The 17087-nt window shown below is 41.9% G+C and overlaps 1 protein-coding gene across 1 annotated transcript in view; it reads right to left on the bottom strand.

The window, feature by feature from the left end:
* LOC307089418 (lipoxygenase homology domain-containing protein 1-like) overlaps positions 1 to 17087 on the bottom strand; it is a gene marked incomplete at both ends in the record, with an annotated part of 86130 nt that overhangs the window by 40185 nt on the left and 28858 nt on the right. The window contains 10 exons of the mRNA XM_079755701.1: positions 160 to 288; positions 378 to 482; positions 1306 to 1454; positions 1823 to 1956; positions 2055 to 2206; positions 3699 to 4029; positions 7806 to 7966; positions 8688 to 8880; positions 10308 to 10504; positions 10714 to 10790. Coding sequence (XP_079611827.1) covers positions 160 to 288; positions 378 to 482; positions 1306 to 1454; positions 1823 to 1956; positions 2055 to 2206; positions 3699 to 4029; positions 7806 to 7966; positions 8688 to 8880; positions 10308 to 10504; positions 10714 to 10790 — 1628 coding nt within the window. The remainder of the gene's footprint in view (positions 1 to 159; positions 289 to 377; positions 483 to 1305; positions 1455 to 1822; positions 1957 to 2054; positions 2207 to 3698; positions 4030 to 7805; positions 7967 to 8687; positions 8881 to 10307; positions 10505 to 10713; positions 10791 to 17087) is intronic.

A 17087-nucleotide genomic window follows, 5' to 3' on the forward strand; every position in this document is an offset into this window, starting at 1 on the left:
GAGAGACTGAAAGAGAGAGAGAGACACACACACACACAGAGACAGAGAGTGAGACAGAGAGACCGAAAGAGCGAGAGAGAGACAGAGATGCAGAGAGAGAGACAGAGAGTCAGATATTTGGAGAGGTTTCTGAGAGAAGCCTTGATGATGTGTAGTTACCGTCGTTGTCATGTCCGATGCGTATCTTCTGTAACGGTCCGATGTCCACGGCCTCCACAATAAACTCATCTGTCATCCCAAGCTCAAACTTGTTCCGGTGTGTTTTGGACGCCTTGAGGTTTATGATGCCTGCAGACACACAAGTCCAAAACATTTGACAGTTTTAGTAATGCATACACTAGGAACTCAGTACCATATGTTTGTTTGATAGGTATTACCTGTGTCATCTTTGATACCAAATAAGGTAATAAAGACGTTGGCGTCCGTCCCGGCATATTTCTTCTCTCCAGTCTTAACCTTCAGGGTGTACGTCGTGGACATAGCTGGCACATAAAGAAAATAACCACATTTCATCATTTAAAGATCCCATATAATGCTTTTTTAGGGTTAATAATTGCATTTGAGGGAACTACTAGAATAGGGTTACATGCCTGTATGTTCAAAAATACCCCTTATTATTCTAATACTGTTCATTTATGAAAAAAAACAATTTCAGCATCTTTCAAAAATGGCCTGATTGTATCATGTTGCTTTAAGCCCCTCTTCCTAAATAGCCCAGTCTGTTGTGATTGATCAGCATAGCGAATGGTCGAAAGCTTTGCACGTGTGTCAGGAGCGGGACTTCTAAACTTCAGCACCGCCCACTGCATAGTCTCTGTGCAGTCACTGCTACTACAAAATCGAAATAACCCCATTTCCACCATTGGGTCACTGAGTAATATCAAAAGGTCTGTAAATGTATAATATACACAGTCGTCTGTCCATAGGATGAGTGCAACCAGACTAGTCGGAAAAACGACTCATTTTAATGATAAAAAGGAAAAGTTGACCAAGGCCTATAAGTTTGTAAATTAAACCCACAATGCTTTGTTTTTTGGTTTGCTTCCTATTGCTGGGTTTGATCAGGTCCCAACTCCCTACATTGCTTTTTTATCAAATTAATTAAATAAAAAAGGAAGAAAATGAAGTCTTATGGATGAGTTTGGGCTGAAACAAAGGCAAACCAAGCAAGGGGTCATAAAGTGGTACAACACGTTTCTGTACAGGGTAAAGAAAGACTAGTATAGAGTTAAGTATAGAAAGTATAGGAAAAACAGCATTCCATGACCACAGACTCCAGAGACAAATGAAGAACCTCTTTAAGACCTTTCTGCTCAAGACCCAGCGTGGTGCTGGACTCCTCGTCGTCATCCTCGCCCTTCCTCATGAAGGCCTCGTCCACGGGGACAAGCTCCCGGGCCACCTGCCCGTCGTCCTCATCAATTGCCAGCCAGCGCTTACAAGGGAAGTAGTACCTGGGATAAACCTTCAAATGTTATTCAAGCCTCCTATCCCAGCCGTGGAAAACATCCCTAAAGTTGTCTGCCAACACTGCTATGGGCAGAGCTCAGTTAGGCTACATCAGCACATCTATCCTCAGACTATCCTGAACCTCTTTAGATTAAGTAAATCTTGATGCCTTAAACGCATCAGCCTCAAAACATTTATTTGTAAAAGTTATCTTCTTTTTGATTTACTTTTAGTAGTATCAATACTGGGGACAGGATAGCAACTGTTCGACTCAGAGCTGTAAATCTAGTAAGCGTCTAATAACTAATTGAAATAACTAAATAGTAGATAATGGTACATAAAACCAAAGCCCCAGCGTAACATCCTTCCTCACGTGGTGTCGTCTTTGTTGTCTGTGATCTCCACCCTCTCCAGGAACCAGGCGGCGTTGGCGTTGGAGTTGTCCTGTCGGATCCTCAGTTTCTTCAACACACCCATGTCCACCGCTGTGATGTTAAAAATATCTTCCTGGACCACAAGAAAGAAAGGTTTCAGTCTTGCGATGGAAACTCTCCAGTCAGATGGTCCTACAGAAAGTGGGCTCATTCTACTGTGTTAAACCTCACCTGGTTCTTTTCAAACTTGTTCAAGTTGTTGGACTTTCTGAGCCAGCGGTCCCCCGTGTCCCCCACCTCCCCGTAGATGGTGATGTACACGTTGGCGTCCGTCCCGGCCCCCCACAGAGACCCAGTGAACACATGGATTTCATAGGAATTTACTGTGGGGGACGGATAACAAAAAGAGGAAAACATTTTTGTATTTCCATGTTTATTGGCCAAAATGTCAAAAAATGTTTGCTAAAATTCATCCAAACGATTCAGTAAAATAGAATGTTGGTTGGACCTTAACCCAATCTCGGACCCCAGCAGTTGTCATCTGACAAGTATTTACCTCCGGGGACAAGGGGCAGTATTTACCTCCGGGGACAAGGGGCAGTATTTACCTCCGGGGACAAGGAGCAGTATTTACCTCCGGGGATAAGGGGCAGTTTTACCTCCGGGGACAAGGGGCAGTATTTCTGTCCCTGGATAACGGATATTCGGGCCAGGGCTTCACCTTCCATGCGCAGGTAATTGGTTAAAGTCAGATTAGCCCCTTGAGATGCAAGAGAGTTGAAGTCTAATGTTTCTCTACACAATACACAAACATCGATATTTGGTTCAGGTGTTTCAGTTCCAAGCGACATTTTGGCTAATCTCGAAAACATAGATAATAAAAAGCTAAATCATTGTCAGACGATAGCCGATGGGTTCTGAGAGCCCGCTCAAACGTGATTGGTCAGTACTAATCTGACCATAAAACAGAAACCAGAATGTATCTGATACAAAAACCTCTGTAGGCAACAGTACATTTTTTATAGAGGTTAACCCTGACCTAACCATATCTCTAACCATAACTATAAATCTAACCTAACCAGAGCCTTAGCTCACCCGAGCCTAACTATAACTCTAACCTACCCTAACACAATCCTAAGCTTACCTCACCCTATCCTTACCTAACCATATCCAAAACTGAGTAGCATCCAGCTGCAGTCCCGGAGCCGGGTACTATGGTGTGGCAATGGCACCGTGGTGTGGCAGGTCGGCTTTTTTCGACGTCGAAGTACAGGCCAGCATTTATTTTGATGACAAGTTGCTTCAAAGATAAACATTGTCATATAGAGAATTCCTTGAAATCTTTTCAGTGTGTGAAGTTACTATAAATCAAATATGCCCTTGTCTTCGATGCAGCATTTGGTACGCTTGGTATATATATATATATACATATATATTTTTGTATATTTTTTTCATTTCTTTTGATTAACTATTATTAATTATTTTATTGAAATCTAACAAGAAAAATTGACGATGAAAAACATTTATTTGTATTTTTTTTAATTCGATTAATTATTATTAATTATTATTTTATTGACATTTAACAAGAAAATTTTACAATAAAATCTCGACTGGGGAATCTTGGGGCTGTGACGCAAAACGTCGAAAAAAACCTGAAAAAAACCAACCTGCCACCCTACCGTGCTGTTGCCACATCACAGTGCCCGGCTCCAGGGCTGCTGCTGGATGCTATTGCCAAAACCATAAGTATATTCTAACCTGACCCACCTAACCCTGACTCAAAATAGAGAGAAAAATAAGGGTTGGATGGCCCAAAATGATAGCGATTGAGTGACTTGCTGAGACACCAGGCCCCCCTCTCCCCCATCCTCTCACTATCAAGGTCTTCAGTGCCCTCCGCCAACAGCTCAGCTACGATCTCGCCGTCCACCTCGTCCCGGGCCAGCCAGCGGTTGCTTGGGAATGCAAGTGTCTCCACCACCTCCTGCAGCTCTTCGATGTACTCCACCTTGACTTCCTCCTCCTTCTTCTTCTTCTTTTTGTCCTTCTTCTTGTCCTTCTTGGGCTCCACCTTGACCTCCACCTGCACCATGGCCATGGTCAGCCGCTTGATGTTCACCGTCTCCAGGAACCAGCCGTCCCCGATGCCGCTGCCGTCGTGACCGATGCGAATCTTGTAGACCTTCCCTACGTCGATGGCCTCCACCTTGAGCAGCAGCAGGAGAGGTGGAGACACCTGTTCATACCTTTTCTTAGAAGAACAAATACCTTTCCTCTGAATCAAACCCAAACAAATGCTAATAGAAGGCTTTTCATTCAAAACACTAACAACATGAGGGAAACCACGAAACAAGACCAAGAAATGAGAAATGCGCAATTAGAGTACAAATCATAGTCACAGAGATACATCTCAGAGGAGGAAGAAAGGAAATTACACATGAGGTGGTAAGGAGAAACTGAAAGCTAGTCTCCCCGATCAGACATTAGATAAACTAGTTCTCAACCTCTTGTTGTAATTAACAGGGGTAATTGTTCAATGGAAAGTGTCATATACTATGCATGCAAATCAATTATTAAATAGCTTTTACTGTTATTCAGGGCTGAAAAGTGCATTGACATTTTAAAATGCAAGGGCCCGGCCAAGTGCGAGTTTGGCCAGTCCTCCATCACTTTCCTCGGCCACCACGTCACCCCGCAGGGGGCGGTTCCCCTCCCGGCCAAGGTGGACGCCATCGCCAGTTTCCCACGCCCGCGCACTGTGAAGTCCCTGCAGGAGTTCCTGGGCATGGTGAACTTCTACAACTGTTTCCTCCCCCATGCGGCCCAGCTCATGCGACCCTTGTACAACGCCTTGCGGGGCAGGAGGCCGGCAGACGTGTTGGATTGGTCCACAGAGATGACGGCTGCTTTCAATGCTGCCAAGACCGCGTTGGCCAACGCTGCTCTGCTGGCGCACCCGTCTCCGACCGCCCCTGTTGCTCTTACTACGGACGCCACTGATTATGCCGTAGGGGCTGTGTGTGAGCAGTGGGTGGGCGGAGCCTGGCAGCCGCTGGCCTTTTTCAGCCGGAAGCTCCGTGACACCGAGAGGAAATACAGCGCCTTCGACAGGGAGCTCCTGGCTCTTTTCCTCGCCTCCCGTCATTTCCGTTTCCTGTTGGAGGGCCGTCGGTTCACGGCTTTCGTTGACCACAAGCCGCTGACGTTCGCCATGGCCAAGTCTTCGGAGCCATGGTCTGGTCGGCAGCAGCGTCAGCTCTCCGCCATCTCTGAGTACACCACGGACATTCAGCATGTGGCCGGCAAGGACAATTTTGTAGCCGACTGCCTCTCTCGGGTGGTTATTGGTTCCGTCCACTTGGGCCTCGACTACGCAGCTATGGCTGGGGATCAGGCTACGGACTCTGAGGTACAGGCCTACAGGGCGGCCCCCACGGCGCTCCTCATGGAGGATGTGGTATTTGGTACGGCCAACACTACGCTCCTCTGCGACGTTTCCACTGGCCAACCGCGCCCCATGGTGCCTGCTGGCTGGCGGCGTAGGGTCTTTGAAACGATCCACGGCCTTTCCCACCCGGGGGTGAAGGCCTCTGCCAAGCTGGTGGGGGCCAAGTTCTTCTGGCCGGGCCTGCGGAAGGACGTCAGGGCCTGGGCCGCTGTCTGTGTGGCGTGCCAGCGTGCAAAGGTGACTCGGCATACCAAAGCCCCCTTGGCTCTCTTCAAAGTGCAGGAGAGGCGTTTCGACCATGTGAATGTGGACCTGGTGGGCCCGCTTTCACCCTCCCGTGGTTACACCTACCTCCTCACCATGGTGGACAGGACCACCAGGTGGCCAGAGGTGGTTCCCCTGTCTTCCACTACAGTAGCTGAGGTGGCCCGAGCGTTCGTTATGGCTTGGGTGGCCCGTTTTGGCACACCGTCCGACCTTTCCTCGGACCGGGGGCCGCAGTTCACGTCGGAGCTTTGGACTGCGGTCGCCGAGGTCCTGGGGGTGAAGGTCCACCGTACCACAGCCTATAACCCACAGAGCAATGGGCTTTGCGAGCGGTTTCATCGGGACATGAAGGCCGCGCTCAGGGCCAGCCTTACGGGCAGCGACTGGGCTGACCGCCTCCCATGGGTTATGCTGTGCCTTCGCTCCGCCCCCAAGGACGATCTTCAGGCCTCGTCGGCAGAGCCCCTGCGCGTCCCTGGGGAGTTTCTTCCGGACGCCACGGCCCCGTGGTCGGCTGCCTCCCATCGTGCTGCGTCCCGGGACATTGCGGACGCTTTCGTTCCCATTCCAACGTCTCACCATGGTCTCCCCCGGACAACATAATAAAGACATTCACCAAGGGACTGTTCCTTTAAGGAAAAGGGTTTACGACAGTTCGGGTTTACGGGTGTTCTGGTTTACGGCTGTTACGTTTGAACTCATGCTGGAGTAACTTGTTTAGTTTTGAAGTGGAGAGTAAAGCTGACTCGACCCATCTCCGTCTCTTGTCTCGTCATTTACCGCACTCCACACAATAACTATTCATATAACTATTCATATAACGCTTAAATATTTATCCGCTTAGCCCTTCCGTTCACACTAAAACGGCGAATTCCGACACTGAAAATATGTTTTTTTTTATTATTATTATTTTTTTTATCGCTGAGTAGGATAAATGTGAAAACGCTGGGTTTGCGTTGTAGTGTGGTCAGGGTAGACGGAGGCTTTCAGAAACTATGACGTTTGGTTGCCATGACGCTGCCACAAGCTTGCACTCGAGACCGAGACGGTCATCAGAAATTGATTTCTCTGTACAATGTATTTTTGTATCTCCAGTTACAACTCGACATATTGCCTCAAACATATTTGTTTGTCCAATGCCAGAGGTGAGCGCTGTACTTGCTGTGCTTAAGCGATGGGGAAAAAACGCAAAGACGCCAGGTCAAACCGTACTTAGAGCGGCGTTTCTAAATAAAAAAAATTGCCTTTGTACTTTTGGTTTGAGCCATATTTTTACTTGTGAGTGAAAATGATTAGCCAGCTGATCAACTGCAACTATCGGCTGATCGCGCGCCTGTAATCTAAACAGAGAGGCGTGGCGGGAGTCGCGTAACCATGACAATAACTGTTTATCAAAATCATTTCAGTGTGGAACGTGGATGCAAACCATTCCGAAAACGATATGAAAACGATAGTGTGGACGGAGATCTTTTAATTGCGAATGTGCGTTTTTATATTTACCCGGGTTAGTGTGGACAGGGCCTCACTCTCACTGCTCAGTGAACTGCCTGCTGTGGCTGTGGCTGGGTGTGAGCTGAGGGGCACGCCCACTGACTAGCCCCTGCGTGCAAGGAGTATGACTGAGAGTTGATGCTTGTTGTGTATGTGCAAGTCCTTCCGTTCAAAGTCTTTTTTTCTTTCGTATTTTCTCATTTTTTTAATAAAAGTATTCTTTTTTTACAAAAGTATCGATACTAAAAAATTTGCGTATCGTATCGTTTTTTGCGTGAGGGTATCGTGGTACCTTTCTAGTATCGGTATACCGTGCAACACTAGCTCTAACAGGGCCTTTAACTTTCTGCACTTTGTTTTTGTTTAACTCGTTCACGTTGTAGAGGTGGATAACTGTGAGCGCATCATTGTCAAACCTGGCCAGCAGTCGTTAACGTGTCTGTAAAGGTTCCAAATCAACACCATGTAAACTGGCAACTGTAGAATCACACTTGTTAAAATCCCTCTCTCAAAGCTTCATCCACTCGCACAAATTAGTTTTCTTTTTTGGAATATTTCTTCAACAAAACAGGAAACCATGTGTTGCTCTCCCCTCCATGTTTTGTTCTGTGCCGTGGGATCCCAGAAGTTCTGCTATAACAGAGTAGGACAGCTGGATCCGACAATAGAAGGAAGTTCAACTAAAAAGGTGTGTTACAAGATGGTGTTTGAAAGTATCAACAGATAAATGAATGGAGAAAATATCAAATCAAGAAGAAGAATAAACTTATTTTCACCTTGAAGATCTCAGTGGTACCACGCTCAAAATTGTTGGAGCGGTTCTTGAGAGCCAGAACCTCTGTTTTCCCCTCCTCCCCATAGATCTGACAGAAGACGTTTGCATTGGTTCCTCCATTTCGCAGGTTCCCGGTGGTCACGGTCACCTCATAGTTGATCACTGTTAACGAGGCGGCATGGTTATTGAGTAGGTTAGGGTTAGTGATGCTAAACCAGGGGTATTGCTTTGATACTAACATCTTGATGTTAGTCATGATGTCCAGAATTTGAATTCGCTCCAGTAATAAGTGATTGGTCCCTAAACTGTTTCATGATATTCACTTCAATGGGTTTTCCTCATCTAGAAATAAAGTGTTCATATTTTCTGCTGAACAATAATAATTTCAATGTTTTAAAGTGCAGATTACCAGTACAATACAGAACAAAACAGAAATACAACATAACATTTGTTTCATTCACATCCATGTCATGTCATGGCCATGGAAAACAGAGGTTTGTTTCTCAGTGGATTTGTTATCAATTAAGGTTAAAAAACAAATTTAGCCCCCCGAACAGCACAAGACTAGAAAAAAATAATACTTGATGTATGCTGGATAGATCAATCTACCAGCCTACCCAGTGGACTGTAGCAAATGTTGCTAATCTATACATATACATCTAGGTGGACACTCCCACTTGTCCATCAATGCTGGTGCACCCGCTTCCAAGCCCCACCAATTGCCCCTGCTACGTCCAGGCGTACAAGTGGTGTTTATTGAGACAAATACGACAATACATTAATCAAGTATGATACTAAATGTGTTTTTGCCTGAGACACAATGTTAAGTGTATCAGTGTTGTTGATATTTAAAAGGGTTAGGTGAGGGATGGTGTTTATTTACTTCGTTCGATGTCCAGGATCTCACTTGGATAGATTTCCACCTCCACCTTCCCGTCTGACTCATCCTTGCAGAGCCAGCGATGGCTGGGGAACATGTACTGCTTCCCGTGGACTGGGACAGAAATCACAACACTGTCCAGGAACCAACCAGCACGCAGCCCTTCGTTGGTGTGGCCAATCAGGAAGCGGTTGATCTATGACGCATCATGGATGTTTCATTGGTTAGGTTAATCAAACAGGGGACAGAGTGACAGCTCCGATGCTTTAGCTTCTATGCACCACATATCTGGAACAAACCATTACAGTCCAGAACTCCATTCTGGTCTGCCTCAACACTTTTACATCATGGCACAAAACGTTTATGCTTGTTGCAGCTTTTTGTTAAAGTGTAGGGGTATGTCTGCACTGGTTTGTTTATTAGTTTAACATCTTATATCAGGATCGTCTTTAATTAATTTAAATTTGAATGATTGTCATTTAAATAAAAGTGTAATAAAATGTGATTCCTACGGAGCCCCTCTGGGGTCACAAGATAAAGAAAAAGAGACCATTAGAGACGCAGTCAATTCTTTAAGGTAAGACTGATTTGATCTTGAATCTTTGGCATACATCTATTTTAGTTTAAGGCATAGACCACCCAAACATCGAACTTTGTCAGTTGTTTTCTTACCTTGAAAATAGTGTTAGTCCATATTCTACAGGCACCATAGGTTTTAACTTAGAGACGTATTTTTCCGAATTAATGTTAAAGATGTGTTTGAGCCTATAGACAGAGGGCTATCTTATCCATTAATTTTGGTATTAGGATCAGGACAGGATCTACAATGTGGAATGTGGAAGGTGGAATTATTTTTTCTAATCTATCATTTTCAAAGTTAGGATATGCCTGGGTCTGCATTTGAGCAGAGGTTATGTTCTACTGTTGTTGTTTGTTTGGGGGTCTGACTTGCTAGCTGGTTTTGCTCTGCATTGTTGGTCACCCTTGACTACAAAGTATGTGGTACGTGCTCCATAAGCTGGTGTAATGGATTTAATTCACCATCCCTTACAGACAGATATTCCGTTAATCAAGCCGGATACTGTGAGGATTCTGAGACTTCAGTTCAGTGGAGCACGCGCCTGGGTTCAACTGGAGAAAAGGTGGACCCCCCCTCCATTCTCATTCTATAATTCGCACTCTTCCACTTTCATATGTGGTCCTAAATCAGATAGATCAGGTTAACCAATTCATGCAACTTTTGACGTCACTATAGATATTTGACACAATTCTGTGCTGACGAGAGAAAGTAAATACAAACATGTCAAACAGCTGCGATGGAGGGAGTCATTGGATGATGTATGAGGATAAATAAGGCTTGCAGTATGTGAAGATCATCCCTTTGACGCCACCTGGATCCCACCCTGAATTCAACGCACCAATAATTGGGATTGATTATATTGCAGATACTTTTTGGAGATTATATAATTCATTCCCTATCTTGAATATCTCTGAATGACTCTAATGCTTTTAATTTGTATTATAGTCTGCTTGGTTTTTTCGTCCTGTCCTCCACAAACTCTACCCCAGACACGTTTTCTCTGAGTTTGAGCAGTTCTTTATATTTCTGTTAAAACACCATACCGTTCCAATGTCGAAGGTTTCTACTGTGAAGATGTCAGTGCGGGCTGTCTCGTAGTAGTTGCTGAGGTCATTTTCTGAGACCATCAGCATCATCTTGCACGTGTCTCCCTTTTCCCCGTACATCTTCACAAACACCTTGGAGTCCGAGCTGGCCCCATTGATGCTGCCTGTCTTGATTGCGATCTGGTAGTTAACATCTGGTCCAAACAAACAGAAAACACCCATTTACTGACCGACGGGTCCTAAACACTGTGGACCTCATGTGGACAGAGCTGCTAAAGGAGAGGATCGATGACTGGATGCTGTTGATGTGACAGTAGTATTACAACCGTTATTCCATGCTTGAATAGTTCCTGTCATACTCGTTTAACAGCTGTTATTATTCAGATCTCCAGAGTTCACTCACTGAAGAGACGCAGGCCCTCTCCAGCAGGAACTAACTCACGGATAATCTGGCCATCGTCTTCATTACGGTCCAACCACCTGAAAGGAAATAGGATTTTGATTATATCAGTGATGAATTGACAACCTGCATTATAGGGCTGTCCTGAATATGTTATTTCAAGTTGCAGAAGTATTAGCACTAATCAATCACCCTGAGAAAAATCCCACAAGATGGAGCAGCATAATAGGAAAACATCCTGTTATATTCATGTTTATTTCAATTACCAACCATTATTATTAATAGGTAGGAGCTTTTGGTCTATATTTTCCAATTTCAAACATGAAAATAGCTGCGAAATACGTTTATAAAAACATTAACGCTGTATGCCGCAACCTCTTGTCTATGTGGCTGACACTGACCAGTGGGTTACACCCAGAAAACGACGTCCTAAACATCTAATTATTATTATTATTATTATTATTATTATTATTATTATTATTATTATCATAACCAGAAGGTTAATAGCCTTGCCAGTTCTCTCCCTGGACAGCAGGTATCAAAGTGCTGCCTGAGTATTCATATAATGTTCTTATATCCAAATATTATAATGAAATAATATAAAACAATTAGATAATTCAGTCATCCCATGTTTGGCCAATTTTCTCAAGGCTAATGTTATTTGAATTTTGAATTTGATTTAAATTTATTTCGAACATGTAAAAGAAAACAGAAAATATCATACAGAAAATAATTGTCATGATCCACCCCTGGTTTTCCCATTCACCTGCCTGCCACCCTGATCACTCCCAATTAACCCAACCACCTTCACCTGTGTTTCCCCTATATCAGTCCTTTCCTCCCAAACATTCCCTGCCAGATTGTCTCCTGTGTTTCACAGTGCTTTCCCGCGATTCGAATCCTGACCTACCACCTATCCTGCCTGCTCTCTGATCCTCGCCTGTCTGACTATCCTGCCTGCTCCTGATCCCCGCCTGTCTGACTATTCTGCCGGTTCCTGATCCCCGCCTGTCTGACTATCCTGCCTGCTCCTGACCCCCGCCTGTCTGACTATTCTGCCGGTTCCTGATCCCCGCCTGTCCGACTATCCTGCCTGCTCCTGATCCCCGCCTGTCTGACTGCCGATCCTGAATCTGAATAAACGATTGACACTGTTCCACGCTCTTCGCCAGTCTGTGCACTTGGGTTCAGCCAAACGCTCACGTTACAATAATGTTACACAAAATAGAAAGCATAATTAGATACCTGAATGACAAATACTTGATAATTGTCTAAGTGCTCAAAGTAGCCTAGTCCTTTTAGATAGTCCTTCTGGCAAGAGAATAAACGATTTAAAAACATAACCAGACTGTTTATCACCTCAAGTGAATTAACCTATCCTATCTCCAGTCATAAATATACATATATATATTAGTGCTGTCAAGCGATTAAAATATTTAATCGCGATTAATCGCATTAATGTCATAGTTAACTCTGACATTTTTTTCTATTCTAAATATCCCTTGATTTCGTGCTGCTAGCCTTTTAGTGTGATCAGAGAGCGTTGAGGAGGACAGTAATAAAATATATTTGGTATTTGATTTTTGGTGGATATAAGAAGAGAGACCCGCAGTGAATTCAACCCGGTCCACTTGACATCGGGTAGGTGCATGACAGTGGTAGGCCTACCATAAAACTTAAATAGCCCAGGCTTTACTTTGTTTCAATCACTGAACTTTCGAACAAAACTCTTGCTCAGCAAAGATGGGAAATACTATAACATTTATTATTTAAACCAGTATGAATACTTCTACCGTACGTAGGCCTATACACATTACCAGGCTATCAAATAACGCCTACACAAACACACACACACACACGGTGGCGGAGTGGTAATCGGGAGAATCGGGAGAATTTTCTGGTGGGCCGTTAACGTTTCGGGGCTGTCGGGCTGATTACTGCGGGATAACAATATTGCGTTTATAAAAGTTCCTTGCAGCGCCGTCCGGCAGCCTGAGCTGTGTGCCCGCAACCTCTCAGACGCAACAGTCACTCACATCTGTCAACGTCGCAACCAAGTTGATTTTGTCTACAGGGGAGTAACTGAGCGCCCCCTCACGAAGTGGTACAGCCCAGGTGGGCCTCGAACTGCGATCGGTCAGAAAGACGTAAAAGCTAATGACAACATTGAACTCTCGTGCAGGCTTGAACAGAGTGACACACACACTTTTAAGGAGTTTTTCACCCGCTCCGTATCCTTGCTTGCCCCAACAAGTTTGTGTGGCGTGCTTATTGTTTTGTTTCCGGTGTAGCTAGATCCGGTATGGTGTTGTAGTTTTTCTAACATGACTAGTTGCTGGTAGACAGCAGGAGAAAAAACTACGTTTGCCAAGCCAAAAGAGCTTAGTTTTGCGTTAAAGCCGTTAATAACGCGTTAAACTGACAGCACTATATATAAATATATATATATATATTTATATTTAAGGTCTGTCTCACTTGTATTAATTTTACTCTGAAATAACTTGAATGGAACTTTAGATGTCTGGGGATAAGCAGCACAGCAGTGAGGAAGCTATGTAAAGCTATAATAAACTGCGTAATTTGTATATTTATGTAAAGCCTAATGAAAAAATGTACATGCGCAATAAAGCACACAAAATAAATTGCATTTTCCCTTGGGGTATGCCCCGGATATTTCAGAAACCTAGAAACGCCTCTGTCCATAACTCATTTTAATTAAGCTTCCTCAGTCATAATAATAATTATTAACATTTTCATTTATTATTATTAGCTAGGCTATATATATCTATGTAATTTTTTTAACGTATCCAAATAAATCATTTTCCAAAAATAAAATGTATTACTTATATGTTCATATCAAATATATACTATCATTTCTTACACATTTCTCAAAAAATAAAAATAAAGAAAATAAAGAAAAAACATTCATGAAAATATATGTATATCATCTCACAATTGATATATTTTAGTATCAAAACTATATTTTAATTCAGAAATTCCCCAAAGAATAATTAAAAAAAACTAAAACGAATAAATAACAACTAAATAAATAAACAATAAACAATTAACACCCAATTAAAATCAAACGGCTTCATCCTTGTGAGAAGGTACCCTGTGAGAATCATTTCCTTTAACCTCTTTTTGAATAGTTTTATGTTTGGACATTGCTTGAGCTCTTCTTTTAACCTATTCCACAATTTTACCCCACTGACAGAAATAAAAAAACTTTTGCTGGTTGTACGCACCTTTTTCATTTTAGAATTAACCAATCCCCGTAAAACATAACTCCCTTCTCTTTGTGTGAACATTTTTTGAATATTTGCCCGTAGTTTGTTATTTTTTGCTTTAGACATTAATTGTGCTGTTTGAAATTCAACCAGATCTGTTAATTTGAGTATTTTTTGACTGTATGAATAATGAGTTTGTATGATCCCTATACCCAGCATTGAAAATGGTCCGTATAGCTCTTTTCTGCAGAATAAACAGTGAATGTAATTTACTTTTGTAATTATTGCCCCAAACCTTAAATATGGTGAAACCAGTGAACAATAGAGGATGTGTGGTAATTTGTGATCCAGAACCTTTTTAGCTTTATATAATACTGCAATGCTTCTTGACAACTTTGAGTGTATATGTTTTATGTGAGATTTCCAGTTCAGTTTCTCATCAATTGTTACACAGAGGAATATTATTTGACAAACTCGTTCAATGTCTACGCCATCAATTTGTATCTTTATTTGTTCATTTGTTCTATAGTTTCCAAATAACATAAATTTTCTTTTGCTCAAGTTTAACGATACTTGATGAATATCGAACCATAATTTTAATTTGCTAATTTCTAAATTGATCACCTCTACTAATTGATCTAAATCATCACCTGAAAAAAATATATTTCTATCGTCAGCAAACAAAACAAGTTTCAACACATTAGATACATTACATATGTAATTTATGTAAAGAATAAAAAAATTGGGCCCATCACGGACCCCTGGGGGACACCACAAGCAATGTCCAAACACACAGAGGAACAATCACCAAGTGTCACAAATTGTTGCCTGTCACTCAAATGACTCCTCACCCAGTTGCCCACTATACCCCTGATACCGTAACGTTCCAGTTTTTTTATTAATATGTCATGATATATTGTGTCAAAGGCTTTTTTTAGATCTATGAATATCCCTACTTATTGTTGTTTTTGGTCTATAGAATTTGTGATTTCAACTGAATCTAATAAAGACATTAATGTAGATCTATTTGCTCTGAATCCGTATTATCAGTGAGCAGTTTGTGTTCATCTATGAAATTGTCCAGTCGATTATTGAATAGTTTTCCAAGAATTTTGGAGAATTGTGGCAATAATGAGGCTTGTCTGTAATTTGTGAAGTGATGTTTGTTCCCAGATTTGTACAGAGGTATGACTTTTGATTTCATTTTGTTTGGAAATGTACCAGTTTGGAATGATAAGTTACAGATGTATGTGAATGTTTTTGTTATTCCATCAATCACTTTTTTTTACCACAGTCATCTCTATCTCATCACAATCATTCGATTTTTTACCCTTACAATTCAAAACAATATCATCATATTATCATATCATATTTAGCTCAGATGTCCCTTGATCAGGCATTTTTCCTGCTAGGTCCGGACCAATATTGATGAAAAACTGGTTAAAGCAGTTGGCCACAACATCCATATTGTACTCCTCCTTTTAATCAACCAAAAAATACTTAGGATAATTTCAGTCCAGAACCATTTTTTATACTGTTCAGTATGTTCTATATTCTTTTAATATAGTTTTTGTTCTTTTCCAATATATTCCTATAGTAGTCTTTTTTATTAGTTCTTATAATTTTAGTTAACTTATTTTTATATTTTTTATATTTTTTCTCAGAATCTTCAGTTTTCAGCCTTATAAAATTTCGGTACAGTGTATTTTTCTTGTATATTGTGTTATCGGACAGTTTTTATTTTATAATGTTTCGAATATTCTGAGAAATTCTTCATATGCACTGTTAATGTCTATTTTCTCATACATTTCATTCCAGTTCCGTGCCAGCAGTTCATTTTCAAAAGCAATCATCGATTCTTCAGATATAACTCGTCTGTATTCTTTATTTTTGACTGGCTTATTTTTCTTATAGTTCCTGTCATAAACTGTTAAAACTGGTAGGTGGTCGGTTATATCATTTATCAATAGTCCGCTGAGTGTACTGTTTTCAATGTCGTTAGTGAATATATTGTCTATGAGAGTGGCACAATGTGATGTGATTTGCTAGGTCTGGTAATGATGGGATAGTAGCTCATGCTGTACATTGTGTTTATCAATTCATCTGTCATTTTGTGTTTACTTGGATTAAGAAGGTCAGTATTGAAGTCTCCACAAATGAAAATGGTTTTGTTACCCTTGTTGGAGAAAATGTCTTCCCTCCAGTCTTTAAAAACCTCAATATTAGAGCCAGGTGCCCTATATAAACAACTAATGATCAGATTTTTACTTTTTTCTTTGCAGATTTCTATTGATATGCATTTCAAAACATTGTCCACTACTGTTGTCATACTGTCCAGAACCTTGAAGTTTAATGTCTTGTCCACATATACGGCTAGTCCTCCTCCTTCATTTTGTCAATTTATATAACTAAGTTCATAAACATCCATGTCGAAGTCCAGTTCTCTGTCCTTATTGATCCAGGTTTCAGATATTGTGATGATATTGAATGGTTGTGAAAATGTAGCTAAGTATTCCCTGATAGAAGTGAAGTCGTACAGGCTTCTGCTTTTGAAGTGAATAATTGACGATTTGCTCTGAATTTTCCTCTGCTTCTTCAAATTGCGAGCCATTCCAGCTATGTCTGCGTTGTGTTTACTGAGATGCTCGTTCAGGAACAAGTTACTTCCTTTCAGCCTCCTCCCCTGTCTCAGCAGCGCGGTCTTGTGTTTGCGGTTAACAAACCTGACGATGACCGCCGGATTGTCGCTGGTTTTCCTCCTGAGCAGTTGATGATGTTGATGAGGCGTTGTCTGCATTCTCAGACTGTACATGCTTGTTTATTTCATCACTGGGATATTTGGATGAAACTAAACATGACCTTCTACCTGCAATTTTGTAAATATGGATAGTGATAAAAGAAAATGATTACCTTATTTTTATCATGTTTTTCCCCAAAAAAGGAAATCTTCAAATACTGAATTTAGATACGTACCTGAAGGAGAAGAGCCCAATATAAGGGCTCGGCCCTACCGCATTTGGTCAATTTAAGTTTTTTAATAATTGGTAATGACATGTAAATGGATGAACCCCAGCCGACTTAATCAACCCACACTTCTTACTGCTTAAAAATGATTTGGTTTTCGGAGAAAAATGTAGGATAATCTCAATG

This window comes from Pollachius pollachius (genome assembly GCF_949987615.1).
Source record: "Pollachius pollachius genome assembly, chromosome: 18".
NCBI classification, from domain to species: domain Eukaryota; kingdom Metazoa; phylum Chordata; class Actinopteri; order Gadiformes; family Gadidae; genus Pollachius; species Pollachius pollachius.